Below are 22,123 nucleotides of genomic sequence, written 5' to 3' on the forward strand. Positions count from 1 at the left end.
ATTGGCCTGCCAACTCTCCTGACCTGAACCCCATAGAGAATCTGTGGGATATTGTGAAGAGAACGTTGAGAGACTCAAGACCCAACACTCTGGATGAGCTAAAGGCCGCTATTGAAGCATCCTGGGCCTCCATAAGACCTCAGCAGTGCCACAGGCTGATTGCCTCCATGCCACGCCGCATTGAAGCAGTCATTTCTGCAAAAGGATTCCTGACCAAGTATTGAGTGGATAACTGTACATGATTATTTGAAGGTTAACGTTTTTTGTATTAAAAACACTTTTCTTTTATTGGTCGGATGAAATATGCTAATTTTGTGAGATAGGAATTTTGGGTTTTCATGAGCTGTATGCCAAAATCATCCGTATTAAGACAATAAAAGACCTGAAATATTTCAGTTAGTGTACAATGAATCTAAAATATATGAATGTTAAATTTTCATCATGACATTATGGAAAATAATGAACTTTATCACAATATGCTAATATTTTGAGAAGGACCTGTATGAACTAATGCGGCTTTACCCTGCCTGTGGGGGGCGTCATTGACCGTCTGCTGGACAACTGTCAAGTTAGCAGTCTCTTCCCCATTATTGTGTTGGCCTTAACATGTCCTCGTCTGTATTAAAGAAATCTGTCTCTGAAAAGCTGAACGCTTGACATGTATCACTCTGTATAACTAATTTGAATGTGTACCACTTTTTGCTCATTGTTTAATTTGTTTCCCACACAGGAGCCTGACAAGCTCCGCCTCGTTTGTACGTAACTGTTGTTTGGACAGTGACGGAGCTTGTACACGTAGCCTAGTAGGATGTGTTCATTGAAGATGGTGGCGTTGTGTGAGACTTACAGTCCTGCATATTTGTAAGAATATATTTTTATTGATGTAGGTTTTAGATATTGTATAAAATTAGCCGTATATCACGGCTAACAAAGTTGCACTATGAAGCTTTTAATGTTGTGTCCTTAAGAGGAACTTCACTATTACCCTTTAGTTAGCACAGGCTAGTTAGCTGGCGGTGCTAACTAAGCAGCGATGCTATGGCTAGCTGACCAGGCAGTGAACCTGTTAAATTACTCTCGAAGATCGACCAGGGACAAACTTAGCTGTGTGTTTTCCTGTCACGGAAGAGTTCGTACGACAACAACACTACGTCCGTGTTCTTGATCGGTTTCGTGTGTTATTAGCTAATTTCTAATGTTAGTGTTTTGCTGTGTGTGCCGTTGAGGACATGTAGCGTTCCTGTTAGCTGTTAAGCCAAATCACTCTCTGGACCCTTCCTTTAATGTGTAACGGTAACTAAATGTCTCGCCTGACCAAAGAGAGCTAGCCTCAGTTACGTAACAGCTAAACTTGAGATATCAGTGACAAGTTGCAAGTTTGCGGCTAACTTTTTGACTTGTAACTTTGAATGTCGACACAGCTATCGTAGACCGACCTGGTTGTTCGTAATAAATTCGTAACCTGATTACTTAAAAGATCTTGGATCACTCCTGACCGAACCTACTTACCTTCCATGTGAGCTGTGGCTGTTATTGATCCTCCTCTCTACCCTCGCAAATTCATGTAGATCGCCTGAACTCCCATCTGACAGACGCACAATAACAAATACGATTTGAACGATTTCAAGTTTCTTAAAGCTTATAGAACTATTAATCTAAGGGCACTTTGTTGTAGTGGTTTCATGATTACTAGGCAGTGCTTTTTTTTTTTACATCAACCTCAGGAGGTTCTTCGATTGCTTTCGGTTTGGTCTGCAGATTAAATTTAAATTGAATGAATTCATACTAAAGACAATAGTGCTGTATGGTCCTATGCAATAGTCAACACCTTTTGAATTTTCTTTTAAATCAATCTCAGCTTAAATGCAGATTTTCATCCAGAAATATGTCATGGTCAGTGTTTCTGTGTGTTTACTGTTGTGTTGTAAATCATTATTTAATGAAATAAGGCTTCCACATGCATATACCTCTGATGACATCACCTAAGGCATTTATTCCGTTTTATTAAAATCGCTCTAAAGTTTCTCATCCCTCATTTTGGTTGCTGATACCAGTTAGTTGATGAGCAACACCAATTGCAAATATATCAACTCTACAAGCATGTAAAACAAGTAAAAACAGAATAGTTAGTTGCGATTGTCATCTAAAGCTCTGGAAAGAGATGTTATGTTTTTCAAATGTGGCCTCTTTTAGGTTTTTTTTCAATTTTTAACCAACTATGGAATTAGGACAAAAGCTCCCTCCCCTTAAAGGGAGCATATTTAAGTACACTTTTATTCTTTTTTCTTTCTCAACGTGCATGGCATTTTTCAGATACATTAAAGGGATCGTGTAGAGATGACATAAGTAGTTAAAACACTTTCTGATGTAGAAGCTGCCACGTTGTACTTTTCACACAAATAAAGGTGTGGTGATGTCCCTTACAAGGAACATGTGCAGCTTTCATTAACTACTCTCACTTCCATTTTCTCCTTACAGCTGCGCCTGACTTCAGTCTCTTCAGTAACATCTTTTAGAGTGACCTGATCCTTGGGCTTGATCTGCAGACATGCACCCAACTCCTCGGGCTGGACTGCCTGGGCCCTCTGCACCTAATATGTCAGGCAGGATAAGGCCTCAGAAGCATACAGCAGCAGCGACTATGCCTCCTCTTGCCCAGCCCATTACAGACCCTTTTGCTTTTGGCAGAGCTCAACCCCCCATGGCTGCAGGTGGGCTTCCTACAATACCTAACTGCAGCCCTCCTCAAATGCAAACTCCACCTAATACCATGTACTCTCAGCTTGGCTCTGGACTCCCTCCACAACCGCATTTGCTTGAAAATGTTCCAGGTGCATTGGCTGGTCCTCCACCACCCTCTCTGCCTGGGGTGACTCTATTCACCCCCCATGGTACAACATCTCCTGGTGTTTTCCCCTCTCCAAGTCCCGTAGGATATGCATCAGCTAATAGTGAACAGGATTATTTTAATTCAAGAGATCCAGCAGCAGCCATGTCCACAGATGCATCACATACAGCACCAGCACCTAGTTACACACTTTTTAACCAGGATTTTCAAGCACAACATCTAGGTCATCCTTTGCCCTTTCAGCCCCTCCCTCTCACATCTTCATCTACTCAGTGGGTTCCTGATCACTCAAGCCGCCCTCCCTCAGTTCAAAACTATTTTCAACCAACTACTGATCCACCAGCACAACCCTCAAATATACCACCACAGACCCAGATGTACCCCACCCACAGCCAATCACCCCATCACAATGCCTCCACCCCTCCAACTCATCCCGGACATCCCCACAGTCACGCCCCTGTTCCTCTTCAGAACCCTGTACCAGCAGCTAGCTCTCTGTTGCCTGACCCAAATGGAGCCCAACATCACAATTCACATTTCCAAACCCAGAGTTATTTCAGTCAGAGTTCTGCACCCCATGACCTATGGTTCCACCAACCTGCGCAGGACTCAGGCTACCACCAAATGGGTACTGGCTCTGGGCATCCTCTGCCCCCGACAGACTCTGCTGGACCTCCTCATGCTTCCAACATGGGGCATGTGCCTGCCAGCCAGCCTGGGCCAAGTTCTGTCCCAGCCTCAGATACACATGCTCAAGAGTCTGGTACAATTTCAATGTTCTTCAAAGGCAGTGATGTGGAAAATGAGGAAATGCTTGCTGATGAGAGGAATAAGGCGTTAAATGGTGTTGCTGCATCATTTCAGCATAACAGCAACCTACCAGCCCAATGTAGTCATTCAGATCTGTCTGTGGATTACCAAGGAGTATCTGTTCCAGATCATACAAGCCTTCCTTATATGAATGAAAGCAGTCATCTTTCACAGGGACACACCCAGAAGGCCCCAGATAACGACTTCGACCATGTCGAGAATTTGGAGTGCGTTCCAAACCTGGAAGTTTTACCCAATGAATCCAACAGCGGTGCAGCTACTAGTACACCTAATGCAGTAGACCAGTTTGAAACAGGACCCAACCTCGAAACTCCAGATTCAATTCCAAGACCAATGAGATCTGTGAGTGTGTCATCTAACTACAGCAATTTGAGCCATGGAAGTGGAACCGGCCCCCGTCGGCATCAGGGAGTCGAAGGAACCTTTATTCAGCAGGAAAGTCCACGTCTCGCCGATAATCCCAACACTTCTGCTGCTGCTGGAGGATACTTTGAGCAGATTGATACATCTCCAGGTGGTGATGCAGGAATGCCACAGGGTTCAGTGGAGCATGTGTGGCACCCCACACCTAGCCCTCCAAAACCGACTGGTATTTTCCAAGCAAGTGCTAACAGCTCATTTGAACCTGTGCGCTCACATGGAGTTGGAGTGCGTCCTGCTGAAGTTGATAGGGCTAAAATGGTCGCTGAAGGAGGCTCTGACTGCACATCCGGTAACTTTGAGCAGCCACCAGACAATATGGAAAATATTCACGGACCGGGACAAGCTCCAACCTCTCCCCCTGCAGATGGATTACCAAATCAAACACACTCAGTAGTGCATCCTCATTCTCGACCTTCATCTCGCGCTTTTGGGGCCAATCGGCCCTGTGAGAGTCCGGCCACCACTCTGTGGGCTCAGAGCGAACCTACCAGCTTGGGTGCTAACATCCTCCTTGCACCTGCGGCTCCCACAGTATTGGCCCCATTAAGAGAGCCCAGTGCTGATGTTATCCAGCCACCAGAGGATTGTCCACTGGACCTGCAGTCCTCACAGAGAGTTCAGAAAGCTTGTCAGCAGCACTCAGAGAACCTAGAAAACCCGCCAAAGGTGAGTGATGCAGAGCCAGCTGACTCTCAAAGCAACCTAGGTTATGCATCTCTGCTTGTGGCTGGCTTGCTTCATCAGCCTGTTGTAATTGCCCCGCCTGTATCCAATTACAGTGTGATTCCGCCCAGTACTCCCACTCATTCGTCCACTCAGACTAATCATGGAGAAGTTACTGCTCCAGAAAGATCTCTTGCACAGGGGATGGGTGTCAGTATCTCCCAACCATCTGCCCTAGCTTCTAAACAAAATCCGCTCTTTTCTTCTGGGTCCGCGGCTTTCTGTTCCTCAACTACCAATCAGGGTCCGCTCAATCTGACTAGTAACAAAACAGTTGGAACGACGTCAGAAATGACAACTCCACCACTCTCTCAGCCTGTCCATCCTCCTCTTTCAGGGGGCCAGTCATTGGGGGCAGAAAGCCACTCTGCTGTTGATTCACAGCCCACTTCTCTTGTGACTGCCACTGTCTCTAATCATAATCCGACATTAAACTATGAACTGCTTGATTTTTCTATGCACCAATCATACGCCCAGAGCCAGGGCTTTGGCAAGGCGTCATCTCTGCACGAGCCTTCACAGTCTAGTAATGGATTTTACCTGCAGGTCACCAAAGATGCTCAGCAGGGAGTAAGAGATGTAGGGAATATCTCTATCCAGACGCCCACCTCACATGGTCAACCAGCACCGCCCCAAGCTGCTGCAAACACTCAGCAGATGCCTAATGAATCTCCTAAAACATCGGATTCTCAGGTTGCATTGCAGGGACAGAGGGACGCTCCTCCTGTTCTTGTTAGTGGAGTCCAACCATCTCATGGTCAATATTCAACTCCAGCACAAGGGCCCGCTGCAGGGAATGCTCCTCCTCCTGCTGCTCCGGCAGTGTACCCCCCAGGCCCGCAGGCGCCAGTACCTCCAGGGGTTTCCCTGCCAGCTCCAACTGAGACTGCTCGACCACCTTCCTCTGCAGGCAGCCATCAAAGCTATGCGCATCCTGCTCCTCCTGAAGCAGGACAGGTGTATAGTGGTTACTATGGAAATTATGGCGAATACCCAGATAGCAGAGGACAGTATCCACCTCAATCTGGAGATCCTAGAATGACTCAGTATTATCAAGTAAGTGTTGAGGCTGTTGAGCTTTGTTGAGAAGCTCTAAAAGACCACCATACATAAAGAACTATGGCCTTGTGCAGTCCCTTTATTTGTCATATATTGTTTTTATGCTTTTCTCTCAGGATACTGCCTACCGGGGCAGAGCAGATCCTTGGTATGGCAGATACGACGGGCAGAACCCAGGTTACCATGATCCAAACTACCAATACAGAGACCCACAATCAGATCGACCCAGCTCAAGGGGCAGTCAGTACTCAGACAGGCCCTCATCCAGGTTAGTGAAACTGTCAGTCTACACAAAGCATACACCTCTCCAGTGTTCTTCATTTTAATAGTTAAAAGTCAGAATTCCTTAGAACAAATGTTACTACTTTGTTTTTCTGTGATGTTTTCTCGCTGACCTTGACTTAAATGCTGCATCAGCATTCAGCTACTCAAATGTCTGACTTGTCAGTTTCTTACCTTTTGACATTTGAGTTGCCTGTGAATGCAGCATAATAGTCGAATGTTGTGAAGAACATGTCAACTGAATACTGATAGGGCTGCAACGATTAGTTTGCTAATCGATTAATCGGTCGACTATATTTTCAATAATTGATCAGTAATCAGATAGCTAAAGGAGCTTAATAGGAGAACTTGAACCAGGTGATGCTAAAGCTATGCTACTTGAGGAGTTTGGGACAGATGATATTTACTGACAAAGAAGGTCTTTCATCTTTAAATAAAAAGATTTTAAATTATTTGCACAATTTTGGCCCAATTACTGCTCTGAGTGGGTTGTTCTTTTAGCAAATGGCATGTTTTAGAGTATGCTTACTACAGTTAACGATTATTTGATTACTAAAGTAGTTGATGATTTCAATAATCAATTAATTGGATTAATTGTTTCAGCCCTACTGATCGGTCATAGAATTATAACATTATATCAGAGAAATAAGTTCAAATTTACACACGGTTCAAACTAAATACGCTTTTGTACAACCCTTAGGAAGATGCTAAAAAAAGGCCACTTTTTGGCTGCATGGTTTGCTTGTGCTTGTTATTCTGATTTGAACTTTTTCATAATCCCTCATTTACAAATCCGTTTTATGGCATTATCTGCAGGAATATTGTCCTTCTTTCTCTTCTGTGGTGTCGTAAAAGTTGTTGAAAAGAATGACTTTTTTGTTGTTTGTATTTATGCATTTTTATCTCTTCATGTATGTCTAGGTCAGGGGCGGGCAAATCATTTTCCTAAAGGGTCAAATCTGGAGTTGCGATTGTTGTTGAGGGCCATATCGCAAACTGAACTTATTTATTCCTAAAACAAAAAAATATTTTTAATAATGAGCTCTAAATGGGATTTTTATTGCCTGCTGGTAATGGTTGCCATTGCAACTAACACCTAAAACTTTTATCTAGATGTAAATAATTATCCTTGAGAAAGACGGAGATTACACAAACAGGGTAATTATGGCATCACATTTGGATTTCCATGTGAGAATAACACATTGTGCATGTTTTTAATTTGATGTGTTCTGTTGAACCACGTGGACCAGTCCGGGACATCTAGACGGACGGATGTGGCCCTGGGCCGGCAATGTGTCTAGGTGCGATGTAGATGGTTGACCTGTGAAATATCACCTTGTGTTGTCCTCCAGGCAAGGTTATTTTGATGATTACCAACGGGCAAACCGAAATGTCTATGGCGAATATTATCCAGACTACCCCAAGCACTATGATTATGGAGGTATAATCTGCAAATATTTACTAATACACTATCAATGTGGAACTGGTTTATTATAGTAACAACTTTGTGTCGGTTATCTTATTTTATTTCTTCTTACATTTTATTTTAAAAGGCTACAACTATGGACAGTACGACCAACCATACAGGAGATACTATGATCACTCCTATTGGTCTTATTACAATGAATCGTACAAGAACGGCTACTACAATCAGCAGTATCCCCCCAGGTATGCATAATCAAAAATGTAATGGCTTTGGCAACATGATGTAAAGAGGCATAGCTCTTCGTGCTGCTATGGTGAGTTGTCTCAGTTTACTCCTGCTGAGTTTTTAGTTTTGTTCTCACAGGAACGACGACCAGTGGCAGTACTACCCTGGGTATGATCGCAGTTTTGATGATGACCATGCACGTGGGAGAGATGTTTATGGGGATGACTTTGACCGGCGCAGCGTGCACAGCGAGCAGTCGGCACACAGCGTCCACAGCTCCACCAGTCATCACAGCAGACGAAGCAGCTTCAGCTCACGATCACAACAGGTAAACTGTCTTGGTTGCTTTTTAACATGTAGCCAATAAAAAAAAAAACAGTTTAAATTTCTTTCTTTTCTTGTTGACTCGGGTCTTCTACCGTCTTGTTCTCAAAACTTTTTTTTCTGTCCTGCATTGCAGAGCCAGGTGTACAGGAGCCAGCCTGACTTGGTGTCTGCAGTTTATGACACGACACAATCCACTCTGCCTGTTGACTGCTCTTATGGGCAGTACCCAAATCAAGCAGATGCTTCTCAGAACTACAACCAGTACCCCATGTATCCCTCAGAGTACACTCCAGACAGTACCTGGATTGCCCCAGAGCAACGTAAACACATAAATCCTTATCTTTAGGGCAAATCTCTTATTTTAGTTCATTTAAGTACTAATAATCTAGTAATATTTTTTCCTTTCAGCTCCCCCTCGTCCTGCAACCCCAGAGAAGTTTACCATGCCCCACCGTTGTGCTCGCTTTGGACCTGGTGGTCATCTGATTCAAGTCCTGCCTAATCTCCCCTCAGCTGGGCAGCCTGCTCTGGTTGAGATCCACAACATGGAGGTAGAGTTGAACAAATATAGTACAGACCAAAAGTTTGGACACACCTTCTCATTCAAAGAGTTTTCTTTATTTTCATGACTATGAATATTGTAGCTTCACACTGAAGGCATCAAAACTATGAATTAACACATGTGGGATTATATACTGAACAAAAAAGTGTGAAACAGCTGAAAATATGTCTTATATTCTAGGTTCTTCAAAGTAGCCACCTTTTGCTTTGATTACTGCTCCGCACACTCTTGGCATTCTGTTGATGAGCTTCAAGAGGTAGTCACCTAAAATGGTTTTCCAACAGTCTTGAAGGAGTTTCCAGAGACGCTTAGCACTTGTTGACCCTTTTGCCTTCACTCTGCGGTCCAGCTCACCCCAAACCATCTCGATTGGGTTCAGGTCTGGTGACTGTGGAGGCCAGGTCATCTGGTGCAGCACCCCATCACTCTCCTTCTTGGTCAAATAGCCCTTACACAGCCTGGAGGTGTGTTTGGGGTCATTGTCCTGTTGAAAAATAAATGATGGTCCAACTAAACGCAAACCGGATGGAATAGCATGCCGCTGCAAGATGCTGTGGTAGCCATGCTGGTTCAATATGCCTTCAATTTTGAATAAATCCCCAACAGTGTCACCAGCAAAGCACCCCCACACCATCACACCTCCTCCTCCATGCTTCACGGTGGGAACCAGGCATGTAGAGTCCATCCATTCACCTCTTCTGCGCCGCACAAAGACACGGTGGTTGGAACCAAAGATCTCAAACTTGGACTCATCAGACCAAAGCACAGATTTCCACTGGTCTAATGTCCATTCCTTGTGTTCTTTAGCCCAAACAAGTCTCTTCTGCTTGTTGCCTGTCCTCAGCAGTGGTTTCCTAGCAGCTATTTTACCATGAAGGCCTGATTCACACAGTCTCCTCTTAACAGTTGTTCTAGAGATGTGTCTGCTGCTAGAACTCTGTGTGGCATTGACCTGTTCTCTAATCTGAGCTGCTGTTAACCTGCAATTTCTGAGGCTGGTGACTCGGATGAACTTATCATCCGCAGCAGAGGTGACTCTTGGTGTTCCTTTCCTGGGGCGGTCCTCATGTGAGCCAGTTTCTTTGTAGCACTTGATGGTTTTTGTGACTGTACTTGGGGACACTTTCAAAGTTTTCCCAATTGTTCGGACTGACTGACCTTCATTTCTTAAAGTAATGATGGCCACTCATTTCTCTTTACTTAGCTGCTTTTTTCTTGCCATAATACAAATTCTAACAGTCTATTCAGTAGGACTATCAGCTGTGTACTGTGTACCACCACCTGCACAACACAACTGATGGTCCCAGCCCCATTTATAAGGCTTGAAATCCCACTTATTAAACCTGACAGGGCACACCTGTGAAGTGAAAACCATTTCAGGTGACTTCCTCTTGAAGCTCATCAACAGAATGCCAAGAGTGTGCGGAGCAGTAATCAAAGCAAAAGGTGCCTACTTTGAAGAACCTAGAATATAAGACATATTTTCCGTTGTTTCACACTTTTTTGTTCAGTATATAATCCCACATGTGTTAATTCATAGTTTTGATGCCTTCAGTGTGAAGCTACAATATTCATAGTCATGAAAATAAAGAAAACTCTTTGAATGAGAAGGTGTGTCCAAACTTTTGGTCTGTACTGTATATTGTTAGAAAAATATGTAAACAGCGTTTATTTATTGTTTTGCACAGATTTTTTACCAGGTGTGTGTGTGAACAGACAATGATAATGTAAAGAATATATTATGTATTATTTTATCTTATACCTCCACTGTTAGATCATGCTGCAGGACACCTTGGATCAGGCTGAACTACGAGGTTTCCCTGGACCTCTGGTTAAGTAAGTGTATTCTCCCATTTTCTCTATCTCAAATACTTCATTGAATCTTGTTGAAAGTAGAGTCATTAAAGGACCAGGGTTCAGTTATAACAAGCTCCCTATGAAGAAATTCCCAGATAATGCAGCTAAGTGTAACAATCTCCACTAACACAAAAAGAAAACATTGAGTGCACACATGAAAGGAAAAGCCAGGAAAGTTTCAGCAACATTTAAATGAATCCTGAATGTATCTTTTTTTTTTTTATGCTGCTGTTTAGTTTTTTTGTAACTGAGACGTATAACATCCTAACATCTTGTGCCGTGCCATCAGGGAGGAGACCCATAAGGTTGATGTGATAAAATTCTCTCAGAACAAAGCAATCGAGTGTTCTCGTGACAACACCTTGCTGGACAGAGACTCTGCCCGCCTTCTCTGGGACTTCATTGTTCTGCTTTGTAGACAGAATGGGGTGAGTCTCTGCAGTATACATTTGGAAATCTATCAGATATTTTATATTTGCTTAAAATTTGGTCTTGTTGTTGTTTTGCAATTCCTTAGACTGTGGTCGGCACAGACATCGCTGACCTCTTGCTGAAGGAGCATCGCTCGGTCTGGCTGCCTGGCAAGAGTCCCAATGAAGCTAACTTGATTGATTTTAACAATGAACCTCTCGCACGAGCTGAAGAGGAGCCTGGAGCTGGACCACTGTCCCTCCTGTCTGACACTTTCATAATTGTCCCGGAGAACGTTGGCAAGGAGACTGAGCGCTTCAGGGAGCTGCTTCTGTTTGGCCGCAAAAAGGTAAGGAATGCAATGATTAGAAGCGTGACGCGTAATTATTTTTAAGCTAAAATAGTCTGGTACATTTTCAACTGTGAAAAAAGGATGCACTGGAAGCAGCCATGAAAGGGGGTCTCTGGGGTCACGCCCTGCTGTTGGCCAGTAAGATGGACAACAGGACACATGCACGTGTCATGACGAGGTGAAGTAGCTGTGAACTGAAATTGTTTTGACTTAAAATTTTGGTTTTCTCAGTATTAAAACTTTTTTCCTTGTTCAGGTTTGCCAATAGTTTGCCCATGAATGACCCTCTCCAGACCATGTACCAGCTGATGTCAGGGAGAATGCCTGCTTCAGCCACTGTACGTCTTTAATTAACCTTTTTGTTTTTACTGCTATTCTAAAGAAATGGTCGATAAATTGAAGATATATTTCCAGCCATAAGTTGATAGATTCATTTTTTACATATGCAGTGCTGTGGAGAGGAGAAGTGGGGTGACTGGCGCCCTCATCTGGCCATGGTGCTTTCAAACCTCACACACAATATGGACTTGGATACTCGAACAATCACCACTATGGGTGACACTCTTGGTATGATTGCTTTATAAAGCCTCTGTGTAGTGGCAGTTAATTCAACTGTATTGATATTCTTGGCAGCAAGTGACCTCATTCATAACATCTTTATTCATTTTTTCCCACTTGGTCCAGTTTCTAAGGGGCTGACTGATGCTGCTCACTTCTGCTACTTGATGGCCCAAGTTGGCCTGGGGGTTTACACCAAGAAGAGCACCAAGTTTGTGTTGATCGGCTCCAACCACAGGTTAGCCCAAAAGACACACAGTCTCATTCGGTTTGTTTTTTCCTAAACAGAAAACAAGCCAGGTGTGTAACTTTATCTGTGTCTTGTCTTCAGTTTGTCCTTTAATCAATTTGCAACCAATGAAGCAATCCAGAAGACTGAGGCCTATGAGTATGCTCAGTCTCTGGGCTCCCAGCCTTGTTCACTGCCCAACTTCCAGGTTGGTTTTTAAGATTTTTAAACGTCTGCAAGCTTTTTGAATGTAATTTTGTTTGACGTTTTTGTTAGATTCATGATTACGCTGTTGTTTACCATTAGTAGGAGACATCTAATTATATTTTAAGGACCACATTCTCCCTCCATCTGTCTTCCATCAGGTGTTCAAATTAATCTATGCATGCCGACTGGCTGAAGCAGGCCTGTGTGCCCAAGCTTTTCATTACTGTGAAGTTATCTCAAAGACTGTCCTTATGCATCCCTCTTACTACTCTCCTGTGTTCATCAGCCAGATCATACAGGTTTGTAGTTGCTCCTTGTTTTTGATTAAGATCTTTTTTATAGTTATATACAGTACTCTTTGACGCTTGCAATGTTTGTTCCGTTTGCTTAAAGATGTCAGAAAAGTTGCGGTTCTTTGATCCACAACTAAAGGAAAGACCTGAGCAGGAGCTGTTCATTGAGCCTGAATGGCTGATCCGCCTCAAACAGCTGGATGGACAGATCCGGGTGAGGAAGAGGAACAGTTCACTTCACCTTTGTTTTCTTTGTTGATTATTGTCAATGTGCATACTAAACAATGTCTGACATTCTAGCTGTTTCTAGAGAAGGGGCTTGTGCCATAATATAATTAATTAGCTGCAACACGGAACTATTTAATCATACATTTCCTCTAAATGACTACATATGGTTTTATTTTTCACTGTTGCAGCAGATATAAGTTGATTTTAACATACCCTGTCATTTTTATACTATTAAAATATTTGATTGTATTTGGCGCGGCGCTGGTGGTGTAGGGTTAGCGTGCAACCACATATAGAGACTACAGTCCTCGAAGCGGCTGTCCCGGGTTTGAGTCCCGGACCCGGCGACCTTTGCCGAATGTCTCCCCCTCTCTTTGCCCCTCCTTCCTGTCTGCCTACTGTCAAAAATAAAGGCCTCTAGTGCCGAATAAATTCTTTAAAAAAAAATAAATTTGATTTTTTTCTTCTCTCTCTCTTTAAGACGGGGGTGATTACATACAATGTGGACAGAAATACTCCTGCACAGTTTGACTGCAGCAGTGAAAGTTCAGACTTAGACCAACAGAGTCCACGTGAACCTTACAGCATGCCAGTGGAAGTGGATGGTCAAGCCCCTGACAACAGACGCATGAGCTTATTAATACCTGGGCCTCCCCCACAGGGAGTACAGTTGATGCCTCCAGGTATGTGTGAATGTGTTCAAATTGTTGCTCTGTGTGTGTGTGTATCTCTTTACATTTTGGGATAGATTGTATCTCTTTACTTTCTTTCAGCTCCCTCCTCCATTCTCCAGGATGGGATGGCTCCTCCTCAGGTCTCACCCTCCAGTGATGTGCCCCAGTTCTACCCTGTACCCCCTGGTGGGACACCAAGCCAAATCCCCATGCCTGGATTCCCTTCACCGGATCCTGGCGTTGCCCACCCCCCATTCCATCCTCAACATGACCAGCTAAATACCTATCCTGGAGCTCACCAGCAACCTGGTCCCCCGCCGCATGAAGGCCAAATGTCACCTCACATGTTTCCATCACAGGTGCCACATTCACCTGTTCACATTCACCCACCTTTTCAGATGCCCCAGCACATGCCTCCTTCTCCTGCACACATGGCCCCTATGGACCCCCTGGCCCACCGAGAGATTTATGCTACACATCAAATTTCATCCTCTCCACCCAGGGGCTCCTTCACACCTCAGATGGACTTATATGACCACATGGCAAACATGGTCAGTATTTAACAGCCTGTATTTCTTAAACATCCTAACTCTGTTTTTTGACACAGGCAAGCTTGGGTTGACCCGTTTATCAAACTTGACTAAAAGACAAACTGCTTACCTTGTTGTCTGTTTGGTACCACAGGGTCCGAGGAGATCACGGACAACTTCGCAATCTTCAATGCATTTGGTATGTTGGTGGGTCCTGGCTAAAGTGACTGAATATTTTGTAGCTTAATAGAGCAGCCAAAGTTACATTCACATGTGGAAACATTTTATTGAGATGATTACTATTTATTAAGGGCTGCACGGTGGCGCAGTTGGTAGCACTGTTGCCTTGCAGCAAGAAGGTCCTGGGTTCAATTCCCGGCCGGGAGTCTTTCTGCATGGACTTTGCATGTTCTCCCTGTGCATGCGTGGGTTCTCACGGGGTACTCCAGCTTCCTCCCACAGTCCAAAGACTTAGGTTAATTGGTCAATCTAAATTGCCCTTAGGTGTATGAATGAGTGTGCATGGTTGTATATGTGTTGCCCTGCAATGGACTGGCGACCTGTCCAGGATGTACCCCGCCTTTCGCCCATAGACTGCTGGAGATAGGCACCAGCTTCCCCGCGACCCACTATGGAATAACTGACTACTTATTAAAATTGGCTGGTTTTAGTCTTGTGTGGTGAACCGTAAAAATAGGCCAGAACTTTACTATGTTACTGATTTCTTACACAGTCTCTGGAAATCTGAGCATGGAGAAGTATTAAATGTTCACATCAATGTGTACAAACTGTAATGTTAGCTTGCCTGTTTTTAGAAGAAATGTGAAGCATGTATTCATGTGAGAAAAATTAATACACAGCTTATTAAGTGTTTATTTAGTTTGACTTTAGTTTTGACTATATAGTATTTCCTTCATTAAACATTGGTAAACTACTTTGTAAATGAAACAGCGTACCAGTTAGCATTGCACCTTTGCTTGGGATAAAAAAACTGTGTTCTTACCAGAATATTTTGCTGTCCAGCCATCGGGACGCAGCTCTCGCAGAGCCTCCGAGTCATCCACGCACTCCGGTGGCAGAGAGCGGAGCAACTCTACTGTAAAACAGGCCTCTCCACCTCAGCCTTCTATTCCTGAACAGCCTCGTAAAGAAGAGGCAAAGAAATCCAAGAAGGATTCTCCAGAAAAGGTTCACCTTCACACTTACAATTTCAAAGCTGCAGGCACCACTTGTACACTATTTATTGCAGCTTTTCCTTTCTTTGTGTGCAGAGTAAAAGCTGGTTTACTTGGCCCTCATGGAGGAGGAAGAATGAGGCTCACTTGCCAGATGACAAAAATCCTTCTGTAATTATTTCCTCCCTTCTTACCTATAGAACTGATCTTTGCCAATATGTCATAGTATCATACATGACATATGCATTTATCTTTTTCAGATTGTTTGGGATGAAAAGAAGAGTAGATGGGTTGACTTGAATGAGCCTGAAGAAGAGGTCAGTAATTAAAAAAACTTTTAAATATGTATATCTCAAACAAGCCTTTTTTCTGACAGGTTTGTTTTTATGCTGTTAGAGTGAGCCTCCTCCTCCACCTCCTACTGGTTTTCCCAAGATGCCTCAAATGCCTGGTCCTGGAGGGCCTACTGCCCCTCCAGGTACTGGTTCTACTGTTAACATGTTTTCCAGGAAAGCAGGTAAGATGTACGTCTGCTCAGAGGGTTACATACACTCATGATCTACAAGAATGTTATATTCATTATGGGTCTTTTAATGATTTCATGAGCTTAATGTTTCTCACAGCACTTTACCCCTGAGCCACCACCACGCACATATTGTGCATCTTTAAATCATTATCTAAAACATGTGTTTCCGTCTTTTTAGGCACCAAGAGCAGATATGTGGATGTTCTGAACCCAAGCAGAACAGCTAAACCGAGCGGAGTAGCCCCGGCTCCAGTGGACTTATTTGCTCCTTTGGCACCAATGCCCATGCCTGCTAACCTGTTTGTGCCTAGTTCAGGTGTGTGTCACAGTATCACGATGAGCTAAGCAAGAACTTCAAAAAGCATCCCAGAATGTAGACCCTAAAACTGAGGCAGTAGTGAATATTCTTTGCTTTACAGCTTTATGTTTTAACATTGTAGCGTAACTTTTATGCTAACAAGTTATAACTTCTTTAGAAGTAACTAGATCACATATGTGAGATGTTTAGCATCTTCAGGTGGCTTTTCTTTTTGGTTTTTTGCTGCTTTTAGTTCAATGTGGGCCTAACCTGTAATTTCTGTTTGGTTTTGGAAAATAAAGCTAAATGGCAAACAGCAAAATGTGATTCAATATTTTCTCTTTCTTTCTTCCTGTTAAGCGCCTAATGACCAACAACCTCTAGAAGGCACTGAAGGTGGAAATCAAGAGCAGAATTCAGCAAGCAGCAGCGCTGCTCCACAGGTTTCTGTTCCTTTTGTCTTTAAATATTTCCACAACATTCAGGGTTCCTAACGTATGACATTTAAAATAATTTTCCAGATCGGGATAAGTATGGAGCAAGGAAGAATGGGGAAATATTTGTATTTCTAGCCTTAATTTCCTATCCAGTTGTCTAAATTAATCAGACAATCAGTCTATCTGTTTGTCTGTCCACCTGTCTGACTCCTTACAGTCTGTTGTTGCTTGTTTTTGGGGTTTTTTGCGAGTTCAGTATTTAAAGTTAACTTCTTTTGGGATATCTGCTGTATATTAGAAAGTGAACTTATGTATTTGTACTTTAATTATTAAGTGCTCTGAATCTTTTAGTCTGGAAAAGTATGGAATGATGACATTAAAACATGTGGAGGAACCTTGAATGTTTCTTTATTTACTGACGTAAACATTTTCACCATTTTCACTCCATAGATTGAAGATGTTAATGAAGTTTCGTACCCTACTCATCCTGAATCTGTTGTTTTACTCTTTGACCTCCTCAGGTGTTCAACCCCATGCTTTTACCACCAGCTCCAGGTCCTCCTGTTCCAGATGGTTCACAGTCAGGAGAGGTAAGGTCCCATCTGTCTCAGTTTAATGGCTTTTGTACTATTTGGTACATTGACAAAAAGGCCTGGCTGCAGCCAGTCTGCATAGTTTGCTTTTTTGAAGGTATAATAAGAGGAGAAGTACTTGAGGATGCATGCATGTCTTATAGAGACTTAACTCTTATCATCTTTCTCATACCAAATGCCTGGATAATTACAATAATGTCTGATCCATGTTTCTCTAAAATATAATCCCATCCATGTGTTATTTTTTCCAAAGCTACACTTATTTAATGCTCATTTACTTTTTATTTTGAACTTGATTGTGGAAATTGATCTAATCAATTGCATGAACAATTATTAATATGGGGTGATGTTTTTTGTCTACTTTCTATTCCCTTCCTACTTGTTTTCTTTAGCTTTCACGTTCTAGCTCAATGAGTTCTTTATCACGTGAAGTGAGTCAGCATTTAAACCAGGTACTGCTAGTCTGTTGTTAAATAATCCCCTCTCACCAACGTCCTGTTTCTGTTCTATAGCGGCTCATCATTAAAAGCACACTTCAACATTTACATCCAACGCTTTGCTTCGCACCAGCCTCAGACTGTCTGCCTGTTGTTACTACCTGCTGTCTCCAGCATTACCAATTAAAAACACGACCTTAAAGATAAGGAGTTGTAATAGTGGCTGCTGTAAAACCTGATTCATGGCAGATTCTTCAGAAGTCAATGGATTTGATGAAACCTGTAGTGAGGACTAGCTAACCTGAAGGCCATGAAATTGATGCTAGTTCTGTCCTTGGATATGAGGACCAACCTAATGATTTCGTTTGTACTTTCATGTATGTGTTTATCCACACCCTTAGATCTTTTTTAGATTTTCTCACATTACAACCACAAACTTGTTGAAATTGTATCTTATGGGGAAGTTTTTGTGATAGACCAACACAAACTAGCACGTAAATGTGATGTGGAAGGAAAATTGCACGTGGTTATCAAAATGGTTTACAAATAAAAATCCGTGCTGTATGCATTTATATTCATCTCTTCTTAAGTCAAAACTTTGTTGAACCACCTTCCATTTTAGTTATAGCTACAAGCCGTTTACTCTTAGAGTATGTCTGTGCCAGCTTTGCACATCTTGAGACTGAAACTTTCGCCCATTCTCCTTAGGAAACTAGCTCTAACTCACATTGGATGCAGAGCATCTATGAACATTAATTTTCCAGTCTTACCACAGAGTCTGTAGGGTTTAGATCTAGGTCTTGAGTGGACCATTCTAGCGTCTGAATATACTTGGATTTGATCCATTCCATTTTTGTCTCTGGCTGGATGTTTCGGGTTGTTGTCCTGTTGGAGGTTGAAGCTCCTCCCAGTCACAAGCCTTCTGTTACCTATAACAGGTTCACTTCCAGGATTGCCTTTGTTTACCTACATCCACCTTCCCTTTAAGTCTGACCGGTTTCCCTGTCCCTGCTGAAAAAAAAACATCCCCACAGCATGATTCTGCCACCACTGTGCTTCACAACGGAGATGGTGTGTTAAGGGTTGTGTATAGTGTGTTTTTAAGCACAAATAGCATTTTGTGTATAGGCCAAAATATCTGCTAATCTGACTAGAGCACACTCTTCCACAGTTTTGGTATTTTCCTTACATGGCTTGTGGTAAACTGCTAGCTGGACTTTTTCATGCTTTCTTTTAAAGCTACTATGGGTCTCTTGGTCGCTGCTCTCCTTGCCTTGTTCATTCATTCTAGGTGGATGGTCATGTCCTTGTCGATTTCCAGTTGTGCCATACTCTTTCAAATTGATAAATGATAAATTAAACAGATGAAGATGCTGAGGACCGCTTTGGGAGTGACGAGGATGGATAGGAATGAGTGCTATATGTGTTGGAGATAAAGCCAGAGAGGCCGGACTGAGATGGTTCGGACATGTAAAGGGGAGGGATAGTGAGTACATCGGTAGAAAGATGCTAAGGCTGGAGCTGCCAGGCAGGAGGTCTAGAGGAAGACCTAAGAGGAGATCTATGGAAGGGTTGAAAGAGGACATGAAGGTAGTGGGTGTGAGTGAAGAAAATGCAGAAGGATAGAGTTAGATGGAGACAGATGACTCACGGTGGTGACTCCTAAGAGGGAAAAGCCAAAAGAAAAAAAAAATTAAACGGTGCTCTTTGAGCCCAGAGGTTAGGATGTTGTTTTATAAACTCAAGGAACTTTAAACTTCTCCGCCACATTATTCCTGAACTGTCTGGTCCTCGGTCTTCTTGATGCTGTTTGTTTGACGATGTTCTACTGTGTCCTTCACAGAACAGCTGGTATTTATTCTGGGTCCAACTTTGAAGGACTCTGTTTGGGTTATTTTGGACAAAACGTCCCTCCACTTTACAGTTATACACTACTTTGTGTTAGTGTATCACATAAAACCCCACTGAACTCTGATATTTGTGTTGGTAATGTGACAAAATGTGAAAAAGAAAATGCAAAGGCTGTTAATACTTTTCAAGGCAATGCACTCATCAGTGACCTTGTTGAATATGCTCAATTATTGGCATGTGCCAAAGTACGTCCCAATAAACTTTACACAAAAACCAATTGAAAGATCAGTCAGTCATGCTGGAGACTGATGCAGTGGTTTAAATACAACTTTGAATTTGTCCTAGAAGAGTTGTTCTAACCCTGGCATCTTCTTTGCATGGCTACTAAAATAAACATCAACAGTGGTTTGTCATGCTGCCTCACCATAGATCCATCCTGTAATCTTTTCCCTGGCATACGTTGTCAATTGTCTTCTCTCAACATCAAAGTACCAACATACCTCTGCTTTTCCCTGGACAGAGTCATCCCGCCCAGGGGACTGCACCCACTGGAGGCATCACGTTTTACAACCCTGCTCAGTTTGCACAGGTGTGGCTTTTAAAACAGCATTCTTAAATAGGCCTCTGTCGCTTTTTTTCCAGTTTGTTCATACAGTATCCCACCTCTCTGTCATCTGTTTTTTTTTTTTGTTTTTTTTTCTTCCCCCCCCCCCAGACAAGTGGACCATCAGGAGGTGCACAGCGGTCTAACCGGTTGGGCCATCACAAGTATCCAGTGTTGAAGTGAACATCATCCAAGGCGCGATATGAAATAAACAGACTAAACGGACAAAATGGGATTTCACATGGGAGTAAATAATGCACATGAACATTCTGCTCTCTGTCTTAAGAACTCTTCCTTTTGCCTTCATTTGAAAGCTTGATCCCATTATGTGGGTTTTCATCCAAACAGCTTAACCACTGGTCCCCCCCATCCCCCCCCCCCTTCCATCAGCACAGTAGGTGTCACTGGTGTTTGTTACAAGCACAGAGTATTTTTTTTTTTTTGAAGGGCTTATTCCTGAAACCAAACAGAGGTTGCAAAATGATTGGCATCATGGATACATTCATACACAAACTCAAATGTTCATGGCAGCATCATTGGTGTACAATAAATGCCTTGCTTCAGGAAAGCTGCCAGATATAAACAACACTGTTAGCAACATGATTATCCATTGTCCCTTTTTACGCCTGTTTTTGTCAGAGCTCCATATGTCTGGGTGGATGTCTGAAGGATACAAAGAACGTGGCTTCTTTTTAATTTAAGACTGGAGATTTCTATAAGCAGCCTTTACGTTAGGTGGCAACTCATGTGAGAGTTGGCTTGTTTGTCTTGCTGTGTAGACATTTCCATTAGGTCCACTAAAAGAAGCATGTTGGATGATTTAAGGAGGAGGAAAGTATGCCTTTGATTGATTGCTGCTTCTTTCAAGTATTTATTGAATCGCCCGTCCCTCCCCTCCCTTCAGTTATTCACCTTTAAAGATCTATGAGGGTCTTTTGTTCATGTCAATCTCAAAATTGTGAGCTAACGACTTCAAATGGAGGGGCGACTATTGGAATAGGAGCCAGAATGAAAGATGCATTTTAAATATTGCAGAAAATGAATATATCCAAATATTTGTATATCAGATTGATTGTATTTATGACATGTAGACATAAAAGTGTGTTTGAGCGCGTGTGAGATTTAACAATTTTTTTTTTTTTTTTTTCAAATAGGCTTTGACCAGATGCATTATTGATTGAAGAAATTTACAATCATAATCTAATTGTTTGTATCAGCTACTTCTGCATACCAATAAATCTTTAAGTTGTAAACTGTAAGCTAGTCGTACTCTAAATACGTTGTCGTTTTAGTTTACAGATGTAACACCAGAATCTGATGTTTGTCGTCCCAAATGTTACTCATCATTCTGTAGCCATCAGTCTGATTTGTTTGAAGCCAGAGGCAGATGTTCTCCATTGTTTTAGAATTTCTGCTGTAAAATCCTTGACAGAATCACCAGTGCAAAAAATGGAAACAAATGGTAATAAAGTTATTTTTTGCGTCCTGTAGCACTTTGATAGAGATATCTAACAGTTTCATTTACAACATAAAAAAAGGCACTTTGAATTGAGTTTGCTTTAAGTCTTATTATTTCTGCAGAATGAAAGTTTAAGTCAACTATGTGAGGTGTATAAAATGTGGAGTTTTATTTGAATTCAAAATAAGTTATTTTAGACATCCCAAAGACTTTGAAATGAAACCAGTTATGTTTTTTATAATAAAATGTATTGGGTTAAAATATTTCTTTTGAAAATATTGCAATTAATGCAGCTATTATTTCACCACAAACAGTGCAAAACACATGCAGTATGCACAATTTATCTTTAACAACAAATCACATAAGATTATTAATAACAGTATTCCATTTGTTTATATTTTTTAACTTCTGTTTTCAGTCAAAAATACATAGAGGAGTTGCTATAGTTTTGTTGGATAAAAAACAATCCTGTTTCACTATAAAGGAATAAGTTCACATGTTGAAATGAATCAGTCTGTACCTAACCCTGGAATCTTACAGTATGATGCGAAGGAAGTGAAACCGTCACTTCAATATTTTAAAAGAAAACACAGCAGCATTTCTTTCTTGGACAATGGAAATGTTATTGGTCCAAAAGCTTCCATCATGTTTGATCATGTAATAAGCTAGCTTAAAAAAGGGATGTACATGGCTAATTC

The 22,123-nt window shown here is 42.2% G+C and overlaps 1 protein-coding gene across 1 annotated transcript; it reads left to right on the forward strand.

Annotated features, from left to right (window-relative positions):
- Positions 1-781: 781 nt before the first annotated feature.
- sec16a (SEC16 homolog A, endoplasmic reticulum export factor) lies at positions 782-21,518 on the forward strand. The gene is made up of 31 exons (XM_047372244.1): positions 782-861; positions 2,479-5,881; positions 6,001-6,152; positions 7,519-7,607; positions 7,720-7,834; positions 7,956-8,145; positions 8,278-8,464; positions 8,553-8,695; positions 10,481-10,542; positions 10,853-10,991; positions 11,081-11,323; positions 11,407-11,504; positions 11,583-11,664; positions 11,776-11,893; positions 12,011-12,122; positions 12,216-12,321; positions 12,479-12,619; positions 12,714-12,827; positions 13,323-13,524; positions 13,615-14,066; positions 14,200-14,244; positions 15,069-15,233; positions 15,317-15,391; positions 15,481-15,537; positions 15,617-15,737; positions 15,925-16,062; positions 16,405-16,487; positions 17,003-17,071; positions 17,467-17,526; positions 19,883-19,951; positions 20,078-21,518. The coding sequence occupies exons 2-31, from the start codon at positions 2,549-2,551 to the stop codon at positions 20,147-20,149; spliced, it is 7,032 nt and encodes a 2,343-aa protein (XP_047228200.1). The 5' UTR covers positions 782-861; positions 2,479-2,548; the 3' UTR covers positions 20,150-21,518.
- The last annotated feature ends 605 nt before the right edge of the window (positions 21,519-22,123 follow it).

This window comes from Girardinichthys multiradiatus, chromosome 8 (assembly GCF_021462225.1).
Source record: "Girardinichthys multiradiatus isolate DD_20200921_A chromosome 8, DD_fGirMul_XY1, whole genome shotgun sequence".
Taxonomy (NCBI): domain Eukaryota; kingdom Metazoa; phylum Chordata; class Actinopteri; order Cyprinodontiformes; family Goodeidae; genus Girardinichthys; species Girardinichthys multiradiatus.